This window comes from Rhinatrema bivittatum, chromosome 2 (genome assembly GCF_901001135.1).
Source record: "Rhinatrema bivittatum chromosome 2, aRhiBiv1.1, whole genome shotgun sequence".
NCBI lineage: Eukaryota > Metazoa > Chordata > Amphibia > Gymnophiona > Rhinatrematidae > Rhinatrema > Rhinatrema bivittatum.
Window position 1 is genome coordinate 605030567 of NC_042616.1, and position 25628 is coordinate 605056194.

Consider the following 25628-nt stretch of genomic DNA (forward strand, 5'->3'; position numbering starts at 1 on the left):
TTTTCCACATTTTAATACTTAACAGCCTTAAAGCAGATGATACACTTTTTCCCTCCTCAATCTACACACAATATCTCATAATGACAAAGTGAAATCAGATTTGTAGAACTTTGTGTAAATTAAAATAAAAAGCGGAAAGATCACATTTACATAAGTATTCGGACCCTTTGCTGTGACATTCAGAGTTGAGCTCAGGTGCATCCTGTTTCCATTGATCATTCTTGAAATGTTTCTTCAACTTGGAGTCCACCTGTGGTAAATTCAACTGATTGGACATGTGGAAAGGCACACACCTGTCTAAATAAGGTCCCACAGTTGACAGTGCATGTCAGAGCAAAACCAAAGCTATGAAGTTGAAGAAATTGTCTGTAGACCTCTGGGACAGGATTGTGTCAAGACACAGATCTGGAGAAGGGTACAAAAAATTACTGCAGCATTGAAGGTCCTGAAGAACACAGTGGCCTCCTTCATTCTTAAATGGAAGAAGTTCAGAACCACCAAGATCTTCTTAGATCTAGCTACCAGCCCAAACAGAGCAATTGGGTGCAAAGGGCCTTGGGTCAGGAAGGTGACCAAGAACCCGATGGTCATTCTGAGAGAGTTTCAGAGTTCACTGTGGAAATGGGAGAGCCTTTCTGAATAACCATCTCTGCAGCACTCCACTAATCAGAACTTTATGGTAGAATGGCCAGATGGAAGTTTAAGTACCTTTTGGCAAGCTCCAAAGGACAGAGCATGAGAAACAAAATTCTCTGGTCTGATGAAACAAAGACTGAACTCTTTGGCCTCAGACTGAGGCGAAGATTCACCTTCAAACAGGACAACGACCCTAAGCACACAGCCAAGACAATGCAGAAGTGGCTTCAGGACAAGTCTGTGAATGTCCTAGAATGGCACCACCAGAGCCCAAACTTGAACCCAATCAAATATCTCTGGAAAGACTTGAAAACATCTGTGCATCAATATCCCCCATCCAACCTGACAGAGCTCGAGAGTATCTGCAGAGAAGAATGGGAGAAAATCCCCAAATCGGTGTACCAAGATTGTGGCATCATACTCAAGATGACTTGAGAATTTAATCGCTGCAAAAGATGCCTCAAAGTACTGAGTAAAGGGTCTGAATTCTTACGTAAATGTGATATTTCAGGGTTTTTTTATTTTTAATTAATTTGCACAAATTTCTACAAACCTGATTTCATTTTGTCATTAGAGTACTGTGTGCAGATTGAAGAGAGAAAAATGCATATTATCCATTTTAGAATAAGGCTGTCACATAAAATGTGGAAAAAGTAAAGGGGGTCTGAATATTTTTTGAATGCACTGTATGTCACTAATTTTCATCTTTGAAATGATGTATGAAGAATGGAATATTCAGAAAGGAAGGGCCTGGTGACAAAAAAATGGTCATATTTTAATATAAAACACAAATATATTCAAAGTAAACAATATCTTCATTAGTAATAAACACCATTATCTATGCTGAAGAAAAAATTGGTTAAACTGTTAATTTTGCTTTTGGATGAGATTGTGAACGTTCCTGCAGAAATATCATTTAACCCGTTTTATGCAAATATCAAACTAACCATTACGATAAGGGGAATGGCATAATATCAATGATAAAAAAAAAAGCACCTGAGGTGTGAAGAGCATTCACAATGAAAATGTTTCTTATCTAATTACTATGATCACCCCCCTTCTAACAAATGGTTGAATGCAAAACTGTAAATTTTCTAGGATTAATTTGATTGGATTTGCATTGATCCTTTATTTTATGTCAAAAGAAAAACTGAGGCTGGGGCTATCTATACATTATTGAGTCCAGTGGTCCTCAACCTGGTCTTTCAGGACCACCCAGCTAATCTGTTTTTGCCTCAGGATACACAAAATGAATATGCATGAGATATATAACAGCAGTCCTGCAAATACCTTTCATGCATATTCTCTCTAATGGCTGACTGAATTAGGAGTGAGATCCTGGGCAGGTTTAACAGATCAAATATGGTGTTGGGCAGCTGTTTGTATCCCATGCTAGTTCGAGATATTGAATTTAAAGCTCTTGTAGTTAAACCACATGGATAGTAAAGTCATCCATAAGGTTCACAAATAGCTATTTTGGGGTATATGAGAGAGATGAAGCTGCAATTATGAACCTTATTAATCTACCAGAAGTAGTATACAAGAAAAGCATATTTGTGGATATCTTGAAAACCAGATTGACTGGTAGTTGTCAAAGACCAGGTTGAGAACCACTGGTTTAGGATATTATAGTCTATAGTAATTTGTCTCCTGGTCACAACTGTTAAGGCATGCAGCAAATGGTGTCACGTTCTGTTAAAACTTTTATGTATTATAATTTTTTTCTAGAAATGAATTTAACTAATCATCTTTCACTTATCTAACACGGTCTAAACAGGCGAGATCCTCATAAAAAAACTGTGTAATATGTACAGGCAACATATCAAGGTGTGTCTGGAAGGTTTGGGTTTTTTTTTAATCAGACTGGTGGTGCCCAATACAATTGGAAGAGTTTCTATACATTTCGGCAACATTTTCTTAGTCTCTAAGAATTGGATGACTTTCCTCTCTCTCATATAGAAAGAATCAAATTATTCAGGATATAGATAGGATTTTTAAGACTAGTTTGAAATATATTTGGTTGATCTTAAGAATAAGAGTAAATTCTCCTGATATGAATCCTGAGAATCCTATAAATAAGAGTATGTGAGAAGGTAATGTAAAAATCCTAAATATTTATAAGCTCCTATACAAAGTCTATTCAGTTAGTTTGCAATAGGTTTAATTGTATTGAATATTTTTAAAAGAAGTTAAGCCTTTAGTATTTGATTCAGGATTGCATTTATGGAATACTACTAAATTATGAGGTTCATAATTGCAGCTTCATTTTTCTCACTTCCCCCAAAATAGCTGAATGTGAACCTTATGAATTACTTTACTATCCACATTATTTAATTACAGGAGCTTTAAGTTCAATATCTCAAACTAGCAAGATTTACAAACAGCTGCCTAACATCATATGTAATCTGTTAAAGCTACCTAGCATCCCTAAGTAAGAACACTACTCCAATTAGCCATCAGAGAAAAAAAAAAGTAATATAAACCGGTAATTTAATTGAAATTAAAATGTTACTGGTTCAGAAGCCATTTTCCTTAGAAGTTATAAACTAGCTTATTCCTTGCCTGTTGCTCCTATACCTTTACAAAAGATCTTGGCATGTTAGTAGTATAATGTGGATCCCATAGTTTTGTGGCAAACAGTCTGCATGGTGTGGGGCAATTGTTGTAAAACTGCAAAAACTGGAAGAGATCTTAGAGGGAAACTTCTAGGAAAATAAGTAACCAGAAATCACATCACTACTCATTTTCTAGAATTCAAAAACACCAAGTTGAACTGTTGTTCCCTTAATGTGCTGACACTGCTCTGGAAAAGGTTGGGGGTATCAATCAATCTAGCAAACTGATTGGCTGACAAGGTCCATCCCCCAGCCCAAATACTTTGTGCTAAGAATATACTAGGGCTCCTACTTATAAAAGGATGTCTCTCCCATCAGCATACAACAGGACAAACCCCTTGTAAGTTAGGCCACAAGAAGCATCTAAGTAATACAATGTAAACTAGATGTTACAGTAATATCGATAGGATTTTGAAATATAAAGAGCTGAAATAAAGACTTTAAATTATCTGTACCTACTAAATTGTATTGTTCAACAGCCAACCCTTTCTTTAAATGTTCTGCCTTAACTCGCATCACAAGATTATATTACTGTGGTATTGCTGGGAATTTAACATTGATGCATTCTTCCACACTAAAAATAAAAAAATCATTTAATACTAGTATAATTCCATTTTCTAAAGTATATCCCAACTTCAGTATGCACTTTCAGCTTCCTGGTTAGCTTCAACATCTCAACATATCTGGAGATGTGCCATTACAGTGAGAGACACACCAGAAATGAAGAGTACCTGGGAACTCACTGGTGAAAAAGAAATTTAGAGATGCTTGATTATGATCATATTTATTTATTTATTCATTCATTCAAAGAAAAGGTAACCCTCCTTCCCACCACACACACACACACAAAAGTTTGGGGAGGCTACACTGTCACAAAAACAAAATGCATCTTGTGATGTGTTACTCATCAAATGACAGGGCTGGAAAATTAGTTTCGTGTCCCTAAAATTTCTTATGAATTGCACATCAACTCTATAGAAAAAAAAAAAGTCAGTTAAACAAATGTCTCATTTAGGTGCAGATCAAGGAACTTTCCTAAAAGAGGAAGAATAACCTACTCCAGACCAAATTGATTATCATACCACCCTATTACAAGAAAATGCAGGAGGAAAAAAAATCTTTTCTTTTTCTAATCAATTTAAATGGTCTGTAGAATCTATGAAAAAAAATCTTTGTATCTGTAACATATACACACACACATGCACACTGCCCTGGACCACAACCTACCTCTTGTGTTGAAAAAGAGTAGGTGTTTTTAAAGTGTCCCCTTCAAGATTTTTTGTTTCATATAAATTGATGCCTGTGTTATGTTTTACTTATGAAAACGTGATTGGTGTGAGTGTGATATGTATGAAGTATATGGTGTATTCTAATTTTAATTAATTGTGGGAGGGTGGTTTAACAGCTGGTGTATGATTTATTTGGTAAGGAATTAATAACGCAGAAGAGTTTTGTAATAATAATATTAAAAAAAAAAAAAGTAAGGTTGTGGTCCAGGATAGTATATATAATTTTTATATAGTTTAATTCATTATATACCCTGTAATTGTGAAGGTGACAGTGTTGGACGTTTTTTGCTCTCTCTTTATTATATATAATAAAGAAGTTTTTGTACAACTCATTTATAACTTCTTTATTATATGACACTACTTAAAATGTTTTATAAGGCTGTGTCTTTACAACTAAAGCTTTTTTTTTTTTTTTTTTACTAACAGCAAATAAGATTTTGAAACTGTATATATGGAAAATGCTGTATGACTTAAGATTCAACACTTGTAGTAATGCCAGTTTCGTCACCACCACTCTCATATATAATATTTTCATTTTGCCCTCTTCCCTCCCACCTCCACTGGTTTGTGAACAGCATCAATAGCGGGCGGGCACAGAAAATGGGAAAATTAACATTTTATTATAATAGATTACCATCAGGATAATATTGCTGGTTCATGCCTTCTGGAGGACCTTGTCCACCATGACTGTATTGGTCCCCATAATAGTCGTCCTGGCCTGAGTACTGCTGCGGTGGGCCTGAAAAACCACAACCAATCAAGTTGTAAATATTTTGTCTTCTCAGCTATTAACCAGTTTAGTGCTAATTCCTATTATAATAATGAGAAACATATCTCAGATACCCACATCCCAGTGCCCCCCCCTCCACCCCCACATTCTTCCAACAAAATGTTTCAATAAACTATACTAGGTTTTCGTTTTTCTCACTTAATGTAGTAGCAAATGTCCTCTTTCTTTTTTGATAAGGAAGCATTTAGAACTCGCCTATATTTAGGCACTGATTAGAATGTGTTACTTCATTACAAATTAAAATCTAGCAGTAAATCTCAGTTTTAAAAATGGTCAACATGCCAGATGGAGGAGCCTGCTAAACTTGGGCCTTAGCAGAAATCAAGTAGCCTGATGGTCAATGGCATCCATAAGAATATGTGACCATCTAGTGGCCAAATGATCATTAAAACTTGAGAGAGATTTCTGCTGCTTTCATTTGGGCCAATTTTTAATCACAGCCACCACAAACCTGCCCTACTTGCTGTATCAGCATATTCTCTTTCCAAGATAAACCAACCTCTCTACATCAGAGGAAGAGAGCATGCCGACACAGAAAACTGGACAGAACAGAGGCAGTCACTTTCTGGACTCTCAGCCCAAAGGGGCTCTTCGGCTAGCCAACATCAGCATTAACACAATGTGATTTTATAGCCTAATTCCATTGTGTACTGGAACAAGAACTACTGTACATTACCTACATATGGAGACATTTTTACCTGCTAAATTTTCTTTCCATTAGTCCTGCTACACCAGTCCAGTTTAAACAAGTGGGTTATGTCGCCCTACTAGCAGATGGAGGCAAAGACACTGATTTCTCTGGCGACATCATCGCCACTATGTATAGGGTGGTGCAGCACAGTGAGAACTCGATATTCTTATTACAAAGCACTGAAAAAAAAAAACACGTACGACAGGAATTTAACACACAATAATATACATTTTGCAATGAAGAGAGAAATTCTTGAACTCCACCTTCCTGCAAAGGTAATACAAGCAAGGGAAGCACAGCTAAGTATGGGAAATCTAAGGCCAACAAACGGATTGCTGAAAACATACAGTCTGCAGCTGCAAAGGCCCTGCTTCCTGGAAGGGTCCTGGACTGGTATAGCAGGACTAATGGCAAGAAAATTAACACTCTCTTGCCTGGCAATGTGTGCTGCTGAAAGGAGCTACAGGTTTTCCCTCTGCTCAGGGGAAAAGAAGATAAGTCTCCTCCAAAACCCCTTGACTTCTGGTGCTGCCCTGCCTGTTTACATATACACTGCTGTTGTACTGTCAGAAAGCACCTGAAAGGGAGAAAATGAAGGAGCGCCAACCAGATCGCCCTGGTTTCCAATCTGTTGATCGACCAAGGTTCTTCCACCAGAGACTAAAAATGTCTCTTTCCATTTCATCCTGTTACACGAGTCCAGTCCAAACAAGTGGGAAGTACCCAAGCCTCCACTAACCAGGGATTGAGAAAGTAAGGGCATCTTTAAGGACCCATCTCAATAAGCTGCAAACTCTTTCACTGCAATGTCCAGGCGATAATGCTTGACAAAGCAAGCAAGGACTACCATACAGCCACCTTACATGCATCTTCCGGGGCAACTGACATTATCTCTGCCCAAGATGCCAACTGCACCCTCATGGAATGAGCCCAAATAATCTCAGGAGTTCTCTGACCCTTAAACAAATACACTGAAGCAATAGCATCCCTAATTCACCTAGCAATAATGCCCTTAGAGGCCACCTCCCGCTTACATGGATATTCAAACAGAACAACCAGCCTGATCGTTCTCAAAAAGAATTAGATGCCTCCATTTGTTGTCGCCATAACATTCATCCTTTGGAAAGAAAATGGAAGCTTAATTAGCTGATTCAAATAAAAAAAGATATACCATTTTTGACAGAAAGAAGGTACTGGACAAAAGCACCCAATTGGGCCCTATGACAAGAAAAGGATCTCAGCAAGAAAGCATCTGGATTAAGGAAATACACAGTGAGTCAAACAAATTGCCACCAGAAAAACAGCCTTCAAGATAAGGTCCTTCAAGGAAATCTGCTTTAAAGTCTCAAAGAGGTGGAAGAACCAAGATTTGGAGAAACAGGACCCATTGAGGAACCAACAGCGAAACAGAGGACAAAGCTTCTTCACTATCAGAAATTGGGAACTTTACCCCTGTAAATTGAGATAGCAGCAATCTGAGCCTTCGGGAATTCAAAGCCAGACCCCTACCTAAGCCATGCAGGAAAAAGGCCAAAATGCATAGGACATCAGAACACCAAGGAGACATCAAATGTCTGCAGAATGCTTATAGAACACGCCAAAGATGTAGAAGACTTACGAGTCTTCAAGACCGAAGCAATAACGGAGTACAAATACCCCTTCTCTCTCAAGCATGCCTTTTCAAGAGCCAGGCTATAAGATAAAACTGAGAAGGATCTTCCAGTATGATTGGGGCCTGACACAGAAGACCCCTAGTGACTGGATGGCGAAGGAGAGAGTCGTCCTGAGGCCTTATCAGATCTGCATACCATTGTCTCCAAGATCAATGCAGAGCTACCAGAATCATTTGACTGTTCGCCTGCTCTATCCGTCACAGGAGCCTGCCAACCAATGGCCAAGGAGGGAGCACAAAGAGAAACTCCCCTTTGGCCAGGGCTGAGGAAAAGCATCTATGCCTCAGGAACCCAGCACCTGCAATGGCTGAAAAACTGCGGAACCTTAGCATTCTTGCAAGTTGCCATCAGATCCATGTGCATACACCCCACCTGAGGACAAAGCAATGAAAGGCATCCTCCCTGAGCTCCCACTCACCAGAATCTAGACTATTCTTGCTTAGAAAGTCAGCTTGCACTCTCTCTTGCCTGGCAATGTGTGCTGCTGAAAGGAGCTACAGGTTTTCCCTCTGCTCAGGGGAAAAGAAGATAAGTCTCCTCCAAAACCCCTTGACTTCTGGTGCTGCCCTGCCTGTTTACATATACACTGCTGTTGTACTGTCAGAAAGCACCTGAATGAAAGGGAGAAAATGAAGGAGCGCCAACCAGATCGCCCTGGTTTCCAATCTGTTGATCGACCAAGGTTCTTCCACCAGAGACCAGGTGTCCTGTGGTATCTGGTTCAGACAATGAGCCCCCAGCAAGAACAGCTTGCATCCGACGTGACCAGAATCCAAGATGGGGATTATAGACTGACACCCCTAAGAAGATTCCACGGGACCATTCACTAGGTGAGATTCTTCCGAATTGCCTCGGTGCACCGGCACTCACAGCGCATGCGTTATCTTCAGTGCTTCTGCGCACAAAGGGAAAAACCCCAGCAGCCGCGTCAATGCATCAGCTCGCCGGCAGCCAATCGACACATCGGCGGCCGCTTGTCTCGGTGCACCGGCACTTGAGTGGACACTGTCTCTGCGTCAGTGTAATGGCACACTGGTTCTGGCGTCTATGCATCGGCGCCCATTTTGGCATCGTGGCATGCCGGCGCTCATGCCCGCACTCATGCCCGCGCATTGGAGCCGGAGTTTGAAATTCTTTTTTGCTCCTTTGGTTTTTTTTTTTGGATTGAGGCTCGCTTCTGAAAATGGCCTGATGTCACAGCGCGCCGGATACTGCGGCCTTGCAGTCGGGAGAGTGGTAAGAACATGCCCCCAGTCTCCGTTAGCAGCTTATAAAAATAAATGTCTTGTAGCCCTCTCCCTGCCTCTACTCAATGCCAGCCCTATGAATCGGGGGGGGGGGGGGGTCAACTGAGGAGGTTAGCTGAGGCAATCATTATCCGGAAGGGGGAGTGAATGCCCCGAGATGTTGGAAACTCTCTCAGATGGGCAGGCTGCTGAGACAGATTTATTTATTTTTACTTCTTTTCCATATTTCCTTTCTTCTTTGATGAATCGAGTAAACAGATGGTTTTTATACTTTTGCAATGTAAAGAGAGGAGAAGGAGAGAGCTCCACGCACACTGCTGCGCGGAAAAATTCAGACTGAGGAGCTTGAGGTAATCCTGTCAGGATACAGGAGGGAGGGAATACCTAGCTAAGTCTTTAATAGACTTTGAGAGCTCCGCCATCTAGTGGCACGGAGGACGTACCCATACAGCATGGCTAATTCAGCTGCTTATATACGTGAAAACCAGGAAAGTAGGCCTCAGACAGATCCAGTGAAGACAGGTACTCGCCTCATCAGACAGTCATAAGCACTGAACGAAGCACCTTCATCTGGAAGGAAGAGACCCAGAGACTGTTTACTCCCTTGAAGTACAGAACAGGCCAGTAAGATCCATCCTTCTTTGGAGTAGATGGCATACCAACCAAGGTCCCTTTCCAATGGAGCTACTGGCACTACAGTGCACAACAGCTGAAGTCACAACAGAATGCTACTTGATGTTTGGTAACAGATGTGCAAGATCATAAACACATTGGGAACTGACAATCAAAGCTCTAATGCATACCCCCAGCTGGATGAGGTTCAAAGCTCATTAATCTGCAGTTATATGGGTCCAACTCCTGGTTAAAAAAAAAAAAAAAAAAAAGCTGCAGGCGACTGCTCACAGGAACAACCAAGAAGTGAGTCTCACTGAGAAATGCAACTGATTCCTGAAGCAGCTGAACTGGTTTTGGTTTCCGAAAGCTCTGAAAACCCTGAGCCCTACACCTGGAGGCCTGAGACCCCTGGAAGGAAGAAGACTGCAGCCTCCTTGGTCTATACCATCTAGAGTCACAAAACTGACTAAGGTCCCTAGTCAACAGACACAAATTTTCCCCAAACTATAAGCCGCCTTTAAAGGGAAGCTTACCCAAACGTGACTTAGCCCAAGAATCAGCGGACAAATTATGAAGCCAAAGGAGACTCCAAGCAACTACAGTTGAAGCCACAGGCTGAGCAGAAGTGTGGAGCAGATCATACAATACGTCTCAAGAATGCAACAGCAAATTCCATTCTAGCTGACTCTTCGCTTTCCTGAAGGTGCTAAATCCAGCGCAAGAGCACCATAACCACAAAGGCACCACAAATAGAAATTGAAACTGCCAGAGCCGCAGAAGTAAATAAATGAGCCTCTATTTTCCTACCCTGAGGGTCCTTGAGGGAAATCCTACTCTCCACTGGAATGGTGGTGACCAGTACACCTCATCCCCCTTCACGGCACCTGGAACAAACACTTGACAGCTTCAGGAGGAAGAGAATACAAACATGATTTTTCACCTCCTTGGGAGTAGACACAGGAGCATAACATCTGCTCTATCGCCCAATGGAGGGGAAAGGTCTTTGAAGACTTGCGAACCCCTTAATAATAGGATCCCAGACAAAAGCCTCTTCCTTGGTCTCCTCCACTATCTGAAGGCAAGAAATCATGTAGTCAATCAGCGTGGCAATCTCATCCTTGTGAAAGAGATAGATGACTTGAATCATCCTCTCTGTCAAAGAGAATTTCACCTTCCTCTAAAGACATTCTGCTAGCACAATCAAGATCCTCTGGTCATCCAAATCTTCTAGCTCCCTAGGATGTTTGCACAGCACTGGAACCATGACAACAGCCTGAGCAAGTCCCTCTGAAAAACCTCGCCCCAATCAGGCTTCTGAATTACACAGAAAGCCTGATGTAAGCACCTGAAAAATTCTGGGACGCATTCAGACCCAGAACCTGCCTGACCCACAGGACCTGGCAAAAAGGGTCTTGGAACAGGTAGTAGGACTGGAGGAACCTCATTGCCATTTCGGAGGGCCTCCGCTATTATAGAGGAGAAGAGACAGTTATGGGAGAATGGCCACTGTTCCTGCCAAAACCATGGCACTCACAGCCTCCTCCCGGGCACCAGAGGGAGACATATTGGCTTCTCAACCTAACAGATTTTTTGATCCAGCAGAGATTGCTGAAGAACACTCTTTGGGGACTTCCCTGGACAAAATGCAGAAGGAATAAAGAAGCCACATCATGGATGCGGTTCTCCTACAGCCACAGTGACGGCTGTGACTCTGCTTCTCCATAGAGGCCGAAGCAGTCGTCTCCCCCCCCCCCCAGCTTAACTTGAAAGGTAAGTGGCCAACAGAAATAACCCTTAAGCAATGGATTGTACTCACCCAGAGAATGATTGCTGAGCAAATGGCTCTGTAGCCCTTCAGTTAAAGAACACCTCTTTTTTTTTTTTTTAAATATCAGCTTAAGCTGAATGTGTGAGGAAAGGGAGAGGGGCTAGAGAGGAAAATCAGAGGTCTCTGTTACTCACAAGATCCAAGGCAGAAACTCCTCTCAATCGTTCTATTTTATTTATTTATTTTTTGAGAGAGATGGCCCCCGCCCCCAGGCTCAATCAAGTCCCCTCTGGAATTGGAAGCCTCTGCTAACAGGCTCGTGCACAACTGGCACACTAGCAGCCTGGCCTGAAACAGCTTCAATGCCTTCACAAGAATCCCGCTGCACCACCAGACAGCCTACCATCTGCTGGAGGCAGAGTTCTCATCTATACAGAATGGCGATGTCGTCACTGGAGAAATCAATCTATCTGCCTCCATTTGCTGGTAAAGGGACATAACCCACTTGCTCGGACTGAACTGATGTAGCAGGATGAAATGGAAAGGAAGGATTCTGCATGCAGTTTAAAAAAAACCAAACATATTACATGAAGAATCTCTTAAATTTGACTTCATAGCATATACCACGCTCAACTCACTGGACTACGTTTAATCAAATTCTAAAAATATGCATACACCACTGAAATGTCTGAACAAGCTAAAAGTGTATAGCATTATGGGCTAGATTTTAAAAGCCCTGCGCGCCGGCGCGCCTATTTTGCATAGGCCGCCGGCGCGCGCAAAGCCCCGGGACACGGGTAAGTCCCGGGGCTTCGTAAAAGGGGCGGGAGGCCGGATATGGCTATGTTATTGTTTCGGATGCCAATAAAATTTAAATAAAAAAAAAAAAGGGGCGGGAGGGCGGTCCCGGGTCCCCCGGCACTGCGGCCTGTGCCGGCGTGAGCAAGTTACGCCTGTTGGAAGCAGGCGTAACTTGCACAACAAAAGGTGTGGGGGGGGGGGGATTTAGGTAGGGCAAGCGGAAGGAAAGTTCCCTCCGAGGCAGCTCCTATTTCGGAGCGGCCTCGGAGGGAACGGAGGCAGACTGCGCGGCTCGGCGCACGCAGGTTGCTGATTTTGCGCAGCCTTGCGCGTGCCGACCCCGGATTATATTAAGATATGCGCGGCTACGCGCGTATCTTATAAAATCCAGTGTACTTTTGTTTTTATTTTCTTTTTCATTTCAGTTCCTTTACAAAATTTGAGAACATAGAATATATTCCCCTCCACTCACTTTCCTCTACTATTTAACTAATTTATCAAAGAAAGCTACTTTTCTCAGCAATAATAGTTCAACTTATCTGCCCATGGAGTAGCATTTCTTTTAGCTGTATTTGACCATCATCTTTCATATTTGAACTTTTTGGGGTTGTTTTTTTCTAAACTGAGAAAGTAATGCCCTACAGGTCAAAGAATGGAGAAATTACTTACCTGATAGACAGATGGACTCAGGATCAATGGGTATAGTGTACTCCTGCTAGCAGTTGGAGACGGATCAGATTTCAATCTGACGTCAGCCCCTAGTACATATACCCTTGCAGGAAGTGCAGCTCTTCAGTATTCTCCTCGAAAAGTATTGTGGATATATGTGTAACTGACTGATTGATTAACTTAATAATTTGGTTAACTTGGATAACTTCCTAACTTGGTTAAACGTTAAACTTGATTAACTTGAACTGGTTGATTGACTATAGCTGGAGACCGCCAGTGTACTCAACCGGAAGGCGTCGACACCCGGCAGGGTGGATGCCCTAGGTAAATGAAAAACATGGCTTATCCTTGAACATTTGAAGGCCCTGCGTGACGGCAGCCAAGGGTGGGATGCTGAGTCCATCTGTCTACACGAAGGAAAACGAAATTATCAGGTAAGTAATTTCTCCATTTCCTAGCGTGTAGCAGATGGACTCAGGACCAATAGGATGTATAAAAGCTACTCCTGATCCGGGTGGGAGGCTGCCCGTGACCCACTTAGTATTGCCCTTGCAAATGCTGTGTCCTCCCGAGCCTGAACATCCAGACGGTAGAATCTGGAGAAGGTATGGATGGAAGACCATGTAGCCGCCCTGCAGATGACAGCATTCTAGTTTCTGCCCATGATACTGCCTGGGCTCTGGTAGAATGGGCCTTGACCTGTAGAGGTGGTGGCTTGCCAGCTTTTACGTAGGCCGCCTTGATGACTTCCTTGATCCAGCGGGCGATGGTTGCCCGTGAGGCCGCTTCCCCTTGTTTCTTTCCGCTGTGAAGGACGAAAAGGTGGTCCGTTTTTCGTACAGGCTCGGACAATGCCAGGTATCTGGATAGGAGTCTGCCGATGTTGAGGTGGCGGAGACTACGGGCTTCTTCCAAATTCTTCCGGGCATCCGTCGTTGGTAGCGAGATGGTCTGGTTAAGGTGGAAGCGTGAGACCACTTTGGGGAGGAAGGAGGGGACCGTGCGTAGTTGGATGGACCCCGGGGTGAGCCTGAGGAACGGCTCACGGCAGAACAGTGCTTGTAATTCCGATATGCGGCGGGCTGACACACCGCCAGCAGAAACACCGTCTTCAAGGTTAACAGGCAAAGGGACAGGCCTCGTAGGCATCTGAAATCGGTTCCCGCTAGAAAGTCCAAAATGTGATTGAGATTCCACAGAGGTACCGGCCACTTTAGTGGTGGGCGAATGTTTTTGACTCCTTTCAGGAAGCGTGACATGTCCGGGTGAGAGGCTATGCTGTCGCTCTCGCTCTTGGAGCCGTAGCATGACAGGGCAGCCACCTGTACCTTAATGGAGTTGAGGGACAGGCACTTTTGTAGTCCATTCTGTAAGAATTCCAGGATCACGGGGACGGTGAATGAGCGTGGTTTGATGTTGTGGTCTTCACACCAGGCTTCAAATACTCTCCAGATCCTTATGTACGTTAGTGATGTGGAGAACTTGCGTGCCCGTAGGAGGGTGTTGAATACCGCCCCTGAGTACCCGTTCTTTCTCAGGCGAGCCCTCTCAATGGCCAGACTGTAAGAGAGAATTGAGCTGGGTCCTCGTGGAGGATCGGACCTTGTTGTAGCAGGTCCCTGTATGGGGGCAGGGGTAGGGGGTTCCCTGCCAGCAGTCTTCTCATGTCTGCGTACCAGGGTCTTCTTGGCCAGTCTGGAGCCACCAGAAGAACTAGTCCCTTGTGTAGGTGTATCTTGTGAATGATTGCGCCCAGTAGGGGCCATGATGGAAAGGCATATAGTAGAGTCCCCGGAGGCCAGGGCTGTACCAGGGCATCGATCCCTTGGGACTGCGGTTCCCGCCTGCAGCTGAAGTATCTGGATACTTGGGCGTTGGATCTGTTTGCCAGAAGGTCCATGTCCGGTGTCCCCCACCGATTCACTATTATCTTGAAGGCTGTGGGTGACAGCCTCCATTCTCCTGGGTCTAGACTTTCCCTGCTGAGGAAGTCTGCCGTGATGTTGTCTTTCCCGGCGATGTGGACAGCGGAGATCTCCTGGAGGTTTGCTTCCGCCCACGCCATCAGGGGGTCTATTTCTAGGGACACCTGTTGGCTTCTGGTTCCCCCCTGCCGGTTGATGTAGGTCACTGTCGTGGCGTTGTCAGACATTACTCTGACCGCTTTGTTTCGAAGTCTGTGGGCAAACCGCATGCAGGCTAGTCTGACTGCTCGCGCTTCTAGGTGGTTGATGTTCCATCCCGCCTCTTCTGCGTTCCACTGCCCTTGGGCAGTTAGCTCCTCGCAGTGTGCTCCCCATCCTCAGACTGGCATCTGTGGTGAGTAGAGTCCAAGTTGGGGAGGACAGACTTGATCCCCGGCTCATGTGGCTGGCCGGCAGCCACCACCATAGCTGGGTCCGAACTCTGCCTGGGAGTGATAGACGTACGGTGTAGTTCTGGGACCGTGAGCTCCACCGTGATAGGAGTGAGCGCTGTAGGGGTCTCATGTGGGCTCGCCCCCATGACACAACTTCCAGTGTGGATGCCATCAGCCCGAGGACTTGCAGGTAATCCCATGCTGTGGGACGAGGATCGTCCAGCAAGGTTTGTAGCCGGTTCCACAATTTTGATCTCCTTGTGGGGGTCAGGCTGACCTTGTCCTCTTAGGTGTCGAATCGGACTCCTAGGTACTCCAGCGACTGTGAGGGCTGTAGGGAGCTTTTGTTTGTGTTGACTACCCATCCTAGGCTTTCCAGTAGAGTTTTGACTCTGCTGGTTGCTTGGCGGCTTTCCTCCGGTGACTTTGCTCTGATCAGCCAATCGTCCAGGTAGGGGTGAATAAGGATTCCTTCCTTCCTCAGTGTTGCCACCACCACCACTATTACACTTTGGTGATCGTCCGGGGTGCTGTGGCTAACCCGAAGGGTAGTGCCCGGAACTGGTAGTAATGGTTCAGGATTTTGAAGCGTAGGTAGCGCTGATGTTCCTGATGAATGGGGATGTGCAGATAGGCCTCCGAAAGATCCAGGGATGTGAAAAACTCTCCTGGTTGTATCACCCTTATAACAGATCGTAGGGTTTCCATGCGGAAGCGAGGGATCCTGAGGTGGCGGTTGACAGACTTGAGATCCAGGATGGGCCTGAATGTTCCCTCTTTCTTGGGAATGATAAAATAAATTGAATAATGGCCAGTATTTATTTCCTGTGGAGGTACTGGGGTTATGGCCTCGAGTGCCAGTAGCCTGGACAGTGTATCTTCCACTGCTGCCCTCTTGGAGGGGTCGTGGCAGGGGGACTCCACGTACTTGTCTGGAGGGGTTCGTAGGAAATCCAGGTAGTACCCCTCCCGAATGATGGCTAGGACCCACTTGTCCAAGGTTATCTCGACCCATCTGTGGTAGAATAGGGCTGATCTGCCCCCTATGGCTTCTTCCCTTGGATGGGTTGGCTGAATCTCAATGTGGGGTGCGGCTGGGGCCCGTACCCGAGCTAGCTCCCCTCTTGTTGTGCTTGGTCCGAAAGGACTGGTTCCTGCCCGTAGGAACCGTAGGGCGCTTGATAGTTGTTCCTGTAAGGATTGAAGCGCTGCAAACTTCTGCCCCTGGAGGATCTGGGGAAGGGACGCTGATTTCTCTTTGTCTTATCTTCCGGCAGTCGCAGCAATGGGGACTCGCCCCATTTGTCGGCCAGTTTCTCTAGTTCGCTGCCGAACAGGAGGGATCCTTTGAAGGGCATCCTTGTGAGGCGCGTTTTGGAAGATGCGTCGGCCGACCAGCTTCGGAGCCAGAGTTGTCTACTGGCAGCCACCGCAGAGGACACTCCTCTGGCCGCTGTGCGCACTAGGTCGGAGGCAGCGTCCGCTAGGAATGATATCGCTGGTTCCATGTCTTCTCCCGGGGTGTTGTTCCTGGTTTGTGATAGGCAGGTACGTGTCACCACGGTACAGCAGGCTGCAATTTGTAGAGACATAGCGGCGACGTCAAATGATTGTTTGAGGATGGACTCCAGACGGTCATGTGCATCTGAGCACAGCTCCTCCCTCCACTGGGATAGTGGTGCGCCTAGAGACCACGCAGACCATAGCATCCACTTTTGGGCATGCAAGAAGATCTTTGGTTGCTGGGTCCAGGGGGTACAGGGCTGCCAAGGCTCATCCCCCTTTGAATGCGGACTCCGGAGCATTCCATTCCAGGTCAGCTGTTGTGCTCCTTGTAACAGAGGGAAATGGCGAGAAGTCTGTCGAAGACCCTCCAGCAGGGGGTTCGGTTTCGGTTCCCCCGAAGTACCTGGGCCCGGGATAGCGAGCTCAGTCAGACATTGATTGACCAGGTCCAGGAGCTCGTCCTTTGTGAAGAAGCATCTCATGGTTCGGTGAGGCTCTGCCCCCGGGGGGGAGCTCCTCTTCTTCTAGGGGTTCGGCTTCTTCCTCAGAGGTGTCCGAGTCCCCGTAGGTGGGGCTTCTGGGTAATGGGAGCCTGTGCCTAGGTCTTGAGGGGCCTGGAGCATGTGGGTCCTCCGGTGGAGCATGTGGTTGGACAGCCAGAGGTTCAGTTTGCATTTGAACAAAGGCGTGAATCCCCTTGAAAAACTCCACCCATGATATGGATGCTGGATCAAAGCCGAGAGGCGCTGGTTCCTTGGGAGTCCCCGTCTATGGAGGGGTCCCCCTGGCTAGGTCCGGGGTGCCCCCTGAGGAGCTGGAACTCGGCCCTGGGTGAGACTGGCCCTGAGCTGGATCTCCCAGGGCCTCCTCGCACTGCGTGCACAGGGCATCGGCCTCCTCGCTTTGTGCGGCTCTGTTGTGGCATGCCGGGCAGAGGCCTTGCGCTTTAATTTCTGTTCCTGGGGGTGCCATGGTTGTCGGCACGTAAATCTTATGCGCTCTGGTGCGCTTAGATTGAGCGTGTAAGTTGTGCGCGTGGCTGTGCCGTAGATATGCGCTCGGCTATGTGCGCGCAAGTTATGCGCACAAAAGTCTATGCGCACAAGTGCTCTGAGCGCCTGGCTCGGAGATGTGCGCTCGGAGGTGAACGGCGCGGCGAGTAGGCCAAGATGGCGACGGCGAGCACACGGGAAATATGGCGACCCCCTCAGAGTCTCCATGAGGGCAGATTCTTGGAATAGCCGGTGCCTGGCCCTGCTAGGGCGGATCAACCCGGTGGCACTGGTCCCGGTCAGTGACCTGTGCTCGTCCTCGACCCTCAGAGACCGGATTCGAGTAAAAGATTTCTACCTTACCTTGTCTTTGGCGCTTCCCGGTTTCGTCCCGGGCGGTCTCCGGCTACGGGGGGAGAGGGCAAATACCTTCACCGCCGCGCTCGAGGGTGCACCCGCTGCCTCTCAGCCGCGCCCGAAGGATCAGCGGCTAGGTCCTCGCCACGATTCAGCCGCCGGACCGAGGCTCACCTCCGAGGGACCACGGAAATCACCTCGGGAATCTCAACTGGGGGAGGGACCAGAGGATATCACCGCAGGAGAGCGGGGCTCGTCTTCAGGTAGGTTTTCTTCTTTAAATTTGATCTAACGCTTGAGAGCGTGCAGATAGTCCCTAACTGCTATGGAGACGGAAAATACTGAAAAGCTGCATTTCCTGCAGGGGTATATGTACTAGGGGCTGACATCAGATTGAAATCTGATCCGTCTCCAACTGCTAGCAGGAGTACACTATACCCATTGGTCCTGAGTCCATCTGCTACACGCTAAGAAAGCAACATTAACTTTGCCTCTCAAGTTCATATTTATGTAATAACTTTTTTTGTTTTCAGAATAAATTCTGCAGAAATTAAGACAACATAGAACCTGCATGTGGTACATAAGGCTTACTCAGTGTTAAATCTGGTATAAAATGAAACTCAGGATTGAACAGTCATGCCACTCTAGTTACTGAAACAAAAACTGAAATTGCTTGAACACACTTACCTTGCTGGGGGGGTCTATAGGGAGGAATCTGCCTCTGACCCATCATGTGATTTCCCTGGTTAACTTGGCCCATCATTCCAATAGGTGGCTGTTGTCCCTGGTAATGTTGCCCACCTCCCTGTGGCATATTGTATTGTTGGGAAGGAGGCTGCTGGTGCATCATGGGACCTAAATACAATCAGAATCAATTATTTCTTACCAAAGTCTCTTCACCATTACAACGAAAACGTTGAAATAAATAGAATGTTACGTACGATGTATACTTAGTTCACATTTAAAAGCTTCAGATATCGAAGTGTCCTTAGAAATAACAAAGCCAATGTCTGGACCCATTTTGGTGAGTTAAGATTATTGTATCTCTGTGCTTTCTAAATTACATCTATAGTCAATAGTACAGCGAGGAAGCATCCTTCCTTTTGTAGTTGAGAGTGAAAAAAAAATAAAACCAAATACTGCACCTGGTTTCCCCTTTGAGGTTATGGGCACAAAAGGAGAAACAGGCCACCCTCAGATTGTTTGATATAAAATGCAAAGCATCAATAAATGATGTACACATATCATCTTATGTTAAAAACCTAAAGTTTTCCAGGTGACTGCAAAACTCCATGCTGTGTGGGGGTAGGGGAGTATATCTGAAATATAGAGTTCTAGCAATCATATTAATCCCACATAAAAATGGATTATTTGCACTTAACTAAAATGAAAATTACACAAATGTTTAAGAATCTAAAATCCAAATGCCTTTTTCAGATCTGAAGACTGCATGACAGCTGAAGAAGAACTTACATGGCCTTGAAAGTTCATATATATTACACCAACATTAATCCATTTCATATCACTAATCTTATATGACGCTCCCAATATCTTACCATCAAAATATTAATTCTGAACGCATGACCATCATAATAGGCTTCATCGTTGTAGCTTCTGCTTTAGGACTCGGCCTTATGCTTAATCATAGGTCATGGAAATTAAATCTCTCTATTTTTTTTTAAGTCTTTTTCTTATGCAACAATTAACGCCATACTGCCATGTTTATGAATATAATGAACAACCCTTGAAAAAGGACAAGTAAGTCCGAAACACAGTCCCGTGTCGGGTGTCTGTGATGAATGGACATGAAAGCAAAGTTTGGAATTGATCGACCATCAGAATCTGTTCAATTGATGTATCGTTTTACACTAAGAAAGTTAAGTATCTAAATATATGCATTCCACTGGATGAACATTTTAATTGTTGCATAAGAAAAAGGCAAAAAAATAGAGAGATTTAATTTCCGTGACCTTTGATTAAGCATAAGGCCGAGTCCTAAAGCGGAAGCTACAACGATGAAGCCTATTATGATGGTCATGCGTTCAGAATTAATATTTTGAAGGTAAGATATTGGGAGCATCATAAGATTAGTGATATGAAATGGATTAATGTTGGTGTAATATATAAGCAGTAGTGATTACCAACGATCCAACATAGGAAATCTCACCTACTGTTCACATATTTGAAAGTTCATATACAGCTTTGTTTTGCATAACTTCATGTTGTTTCAATAATAAATATCAGAACCTGCATATAAGAATATCAACCATAGCAAAGATGTAGTGTTGGTCTAATGAATAGCACCTAACAGTCAAGCATTTCAATTAATTTTACATCAAGAATGAGCTTCCTGCACCCCTCACAAGCCTGTTCCTGTTTACACTTGAAAATGGGGGGACTGTAGGAGAGCAGATGTAGTTCTGCTATATAAAAATGGGAACAAAGAGGCAAGCAACAACAGAACTATTAGACTAACTTCAGAAGTGGATAAAACCTTGGAAACAATGCTTTAAAAGAAAAAAAAAAAAAAAGGAGGGCATACCATCTTCAGACATTACAGGATTCCAGATAGCATAGTTTCACTCAATTGTATTTTTTTTTTTTACTAAGATGACAAAAATAGTGAACTCGAGGTGCAATAAATGTTGCTTACTTGGACTTTAATAAGGCTTTGGACACTATTCTACAGAGAAGAAAGGTAAACAAGTAGGATGGTATGGGAGCAGAAAAGAAAATTGTAAAATGATTGAGGAACTAGTTGCGCAAAAGAATGCAGAGTGGTGTCAATGAAGTCCAAGCTGGCAAAGGTAAAGTGACTAGTGGTATACACCAGAGATCTGAGCTTGACCAGATCTTTTCAAAACCTTGAGTAGCAACACTAGAAAGAAACTTGAAAGATACTGTTTGCAGATGATAAAAAATCTGCAACATACATTGAAAGGGGCAAAAAAATTAAAGGGGCTTAAAATTATTGGAAGATTTGAAAAATGAGCTGCAGTGCTAATTGAGATATCAAAATTCACTCCTTACAAATTTACAAGGGCAATAGCAAGAAACTATTAAACAAGACAGACCTAGGAATAATCATCTCAGTTGACCAGAAGACAGCCATTCAATGTAATAAAGCAACAGGGATATCTTGGCTGCAAAGTCTTCAGAGGGATAGCTGATTTAGTCTGGTGTAGCAAACAAAATGCCAGGAGTAGGGTGGCACATCAGACTAACCAATTTATTGGTTGCATAAGTATTCTTGAGACAGATGTAAAGGACAGTGCTAGGACAGGGTTAGGCGTCTGCAGTATTGCAGGCAACCACCCTTCAGTCCTTCAAAAGCAGAGGAAAGGGAAGTGGAGATAATAAAGAAGGCACAGACAAAGGAAACAAGCCAGCTACAGGGCAGAGAGGTTGATACTAACTGGTTAAAACTCCTCAGAAACCATCTAAGTTCATGCTGGCAGCTTGGCCATATGTTTACGTAACAGACACGCTGGCTGTGGAAGCTGTCTTGATTCTTATAAAACACAGAAATATGATGGCAGAAAAAGGTCATATAGCCCATCCAGTCTACCCAATCTGACCAATTAATTTAGCATTATAATTCTCATCACTTCCTTAGAGAGCCCCTCTATTTATACCATGCTTTTTTGAATTCAGATACTATTTGTCTCCACCACTTCCACAAACCTACCACCCTCTCTGTAAAGAAATATTTCCTAAGATTACTCCCAAGTCTACCCCCTTGCAACCTCATCTCATGACCCCTCACATTCTAGAGTCCCTTTATCATTGTAAAAGGCTCACCTCCTGTACATGGAAACCTTTGAGATATTTGAATGTCTCTATCATAGCTCCCCTATCTTGCCTTTCCTCTAGGGTATACATGTTTAGATCTTTAAGTCTATCACCATATGCTTTACAACGAAGACCACTGACCATTTTAGTAATCATCCTCTGGACCAACTGCATCCTGTTTATATCCTTTTGAAGGTACAGTCTACAGAATCATACACAGTATTCCAAGCGAGGTCTAACCTCCCTTTTTACTGCTGATCATTCTTCTCCCTATGCAACCAAGCATCTTTCTGGCTTTACCCACCTTAAGATTATCAGATACAATTACCCCCAGATCCCAGTATGGTACCTTTCCCTTTGGTTTTTGCATCCTAAATGCATTAACTCTGCCTTTTTTAGCTTTAAATCTTAGCTGCCAGACCTTAGACCATTCCACAAGCTTTGCTAGATCTCTCCTCATGTTTTCCACTTCTTCCTGGCTGTCCACCTTGTTACAAATTTTGATATTGGCAAAAAGACAAACCTTTCTCCGACAACCCTTCCATTATGTCACTCAAAAAATGTTGACAAGAACCAGTCCAAGGACGGGTTACAAGGATTCTTAGTGTTATACAGAGCTCCGCAGGGTCATACAGATTTAACTGATGAACCTTTAGAAATCTCTAATACAGTTTTAGATTCAACAAATTCAGTGGTTAGGACATCCTAATTTACAATGTAAATGTATATCTAAAATATAGCTCCAGGAAAGCAATATAACAAATATAATAAAACAATGATATAGATTATTTAAATTCTAGCTTGGCCACAGGTTCTATTTTGGCTATGAATATTTTTGGCTTTTTGCAAGTAGTTAAGAGCCTGATCCATGTAACAGGGTATATTTTAGATCTTAATTTTTTACACAAAAAGGGAGAGGTCCAATTTAGCCATTCAAAATAACAAAACTGATCAACGTTTTCATGGACTGATCATTTTTAACTTCTTGAGAGCTTTCCAGTTTAGATAACTGGAAGGGGAGAAGAGGTTGTTAGAAAGTTATTTATTTTAAAAATAAAATTAACTCAGAACAATTTTTAGCAAGACTTGATAACTTATCAGATAAATTGCAGAATACATCTCCAGAAGACCAGTTATTTTGTTGGAACGCAGAACTGAGTAGTTTACCAAAATGTACCAGAGCCTTCAAAATCTTTTTTGGTCTCTTTGGGGAAAACTTCCCATGGTTCACCAAGCGCTGAAGCATAAAATGAGGTAGTAAGGGAGAAAATGGCAGAAATCCCTGTTAGCTGAGGATATAAAAGAATGTAGATTAATGATAAAGAAATAGCAGTCTGCTATAACAGACTCAAAGAAAACACATTTGCTTATCTGTAAAAGCAAGTTTCTCTGTAGACAGCAAGATAAATCAGCCACAATGCATGGGTGAAAAATTGTGCCAGCACAGACCCAGCTATCAGACTCTTACTGAGCATGTTCAGGAAGGTAGGCTACCTGGAAGCGTGCACTATAGCAACCAGCAAATGACCAGATTCGGAGGGGCTTTGAGTCCGTGCCTCCTTGTTTGTTTATACAGAACACGGCCACCTGGTTTTCTGTCTGGATTAAGATGCTCTTGTCCAAGAGGAGGTGAGAGAAAATTCTTAATGCATAACAGATGGCTTGTAACTCTAAAAGTTGATTTGCAGTAGACTATCCATTATGGGCCATGTTCCAATGTACTCCCCAGTCTCTGACAAGAAACACTGGTTGACAGAGTCAACTGATGTACCGGAACACGTAGTAAAGAGTTTGAAATGAAGTTGGTTGTAGAGGCAAACACTTACAATAAAAACTTTTTAAAATATATCCAAAGCAAGAAACCTGTGAGGGAGTCAGTTGGACCGTTAGATGACCAAGGGGTTAAAGGGGCTCTTAGGGAAGATAAGCCCATTGCAGAAAGACTAAATGAATTCTTTGCTTCCGTGTTTACTAATGAGGATGTTGGGGAGATACCAGTTCCAGAGATGGTTTTCAAGGGTGGTAACTCAGACGAACTGAACAAAATCACTGTGAACCTGGAAGATGTAGTGGGCCAGATTGACAAACTAAAAAGAGTAGCAGATCACCTGGACCGGATAGTATGCATCCTAGCGTACTGAAGGAACTAAAAAATGAAATTTCTGATCTATTAGTAAAAATGTGTAACCTATCATTAAAATCATCCATTGTACCTGAAGACTGGCCAATGTAACCTCAATAGTTAAAAAGGGCTCCAGGGGCGATTTGGAAAACTATAGACCAGTGAGCCTGACATCAGTGCCGGGAAAAAGTGGAAACTATTCTAAAGATCAGAATCATAGAGCTTATAGAATGACATGGTTTAATGGAACACAGTCAACATGGATTTACCCAAGGGAAGTCTTGCCTAACAAATCTGCTTCATTTTTTTTGAAGGGGTTAATAAACATGTGGATAAAGGTGAACCAGTAGATGTAGTGTATAGGATTTTCAGAAGGTGTTTGACGAAGTCCCTCATGAGAGGCTTCTAAGAAAACTAAAAAGTCATGGGATAGGAGGCGATTTCCTTTCATGGATTACAAACTGGTCAATTTTCTCAGTGGAAAGCCTCAGGGATCTGTACTTCGACCAGTGCTTTTCAATATATTTATAAATGATCTGGAAAGGAATACGAGTGACGTTATCAAATTTGCGGATGATACAAAATTATTCAGAGTAGTTAAATCACAAGCAGATTGTGATACATTACAGTAGGACCTTGCAAGACTGGAAGATTGGACATCCAAATGGCAGATGAAATTTAATGTGGAGAAGTGCAAGGTATTGCATATAGGGAAAAATAATCCTTGCTGTAGTTACACGATGTTAGATCCATATTAGGAGCTACCATCCAGGAAAAAGATCTAGGCATCATAGTGGATAATACTTTGAAATCATCAGCTCACTGTGCTGCAGCAGTCAAAAAAAGCAAACAATGATAGGAATTATTAGGAAGGAAATGGTTAATAAAATGGAAAGTGTCATAATGCCTCTGTATCGCTCCATGGTGAGACCACACCTTGAATACTGTGTACAATTCTGGTTGCCGCATCTCAAAAAAGATATAGTTGCAATGGAGAAGGAACAGAGAAGGGGAACCAAAATGATAAAGGGGATGGATCAGCTCCCCTATGAGGAAAGACTGAAGAGGTTAGGGCTGTTCAGCTTGGAGAAGAGACGGCTGAGGGGGGATATGATAGAGGTCTTTAAAATCATGAGAGGTCTTGAACGAGTAGATGTGAATCGGTTATTTATAATTTTGGATAACAGAAGAACTAGGGGGCACTCCATGAAGTTAGCAAGTAGCTCATTTAAGACTAATCGGAGAAAATTCTTTTTCACTCAATGCACAATTAAGCTTTGGAATTTGTTGCCAGAGGATGTGGTTAGTGCAGTTAGTGAAGCTGGGTTTAAAAAAGGTTTGGATAAGTTTTTGGAGGAGATGTCCATTAACTGCTATTAATCAAGCTGACTTAGGGATTGGCCTCTGCTATTACTGGCATCAGTAGCATGGGATCTTCTTGGTGTTTGGGTACTTGCCAGGTTCTTGTGACCTGGTTTGGCTTCTGTTGGAAACAGGATGCTGGGCTTGATGAACCCTTGGGTCTGACCCAGCATGGCAGTTTCTTATGTTCTTTCACCACTGGAGGTGAAACATCTAACAACTCAGGCATCACTGAGATTTAATGGGATAAAGGCTGGAGCAGTTGATCCCACTGGAGGGTCCACAGCAGGTCCTGTTTGTACAGATGAATCAAGGGAACCACATGAACTACCTCAGCCATCCGA

General features: G+C 43.7%; 1 protein-coding gene across 4 annotated transcripts in view; it reads right to left on the bottom strand.

Annotated features, from left to right (window-relative positions):
• Window positions 1-25628, bottom strand: part of SS18 (SS18 subunit of BAF chromatin remodeling complex) — a 191261-nt gene that overhangs the window by 52224 nt on the left and 113409 nt on the right. For all 4 annotated transcript variants that reach the window (XM_029591158.1, XM_029591160.1, XM_029591161.1 and 1 more), the window contains 2 exons: window positions 18696-18863; window positions 5175-5279 (listed from right to left, as the gene is read on the bottom strand). In XM_029591158.1, the coding sequence (XP_029447018.1) occupies window positions 5175-5279; window positions 18696-18863 (273 nt within the window). The remainder of the gene's footprint in view (window positions 1-5174; window positions 5280-18695; window positions 18864-25628) is intronic.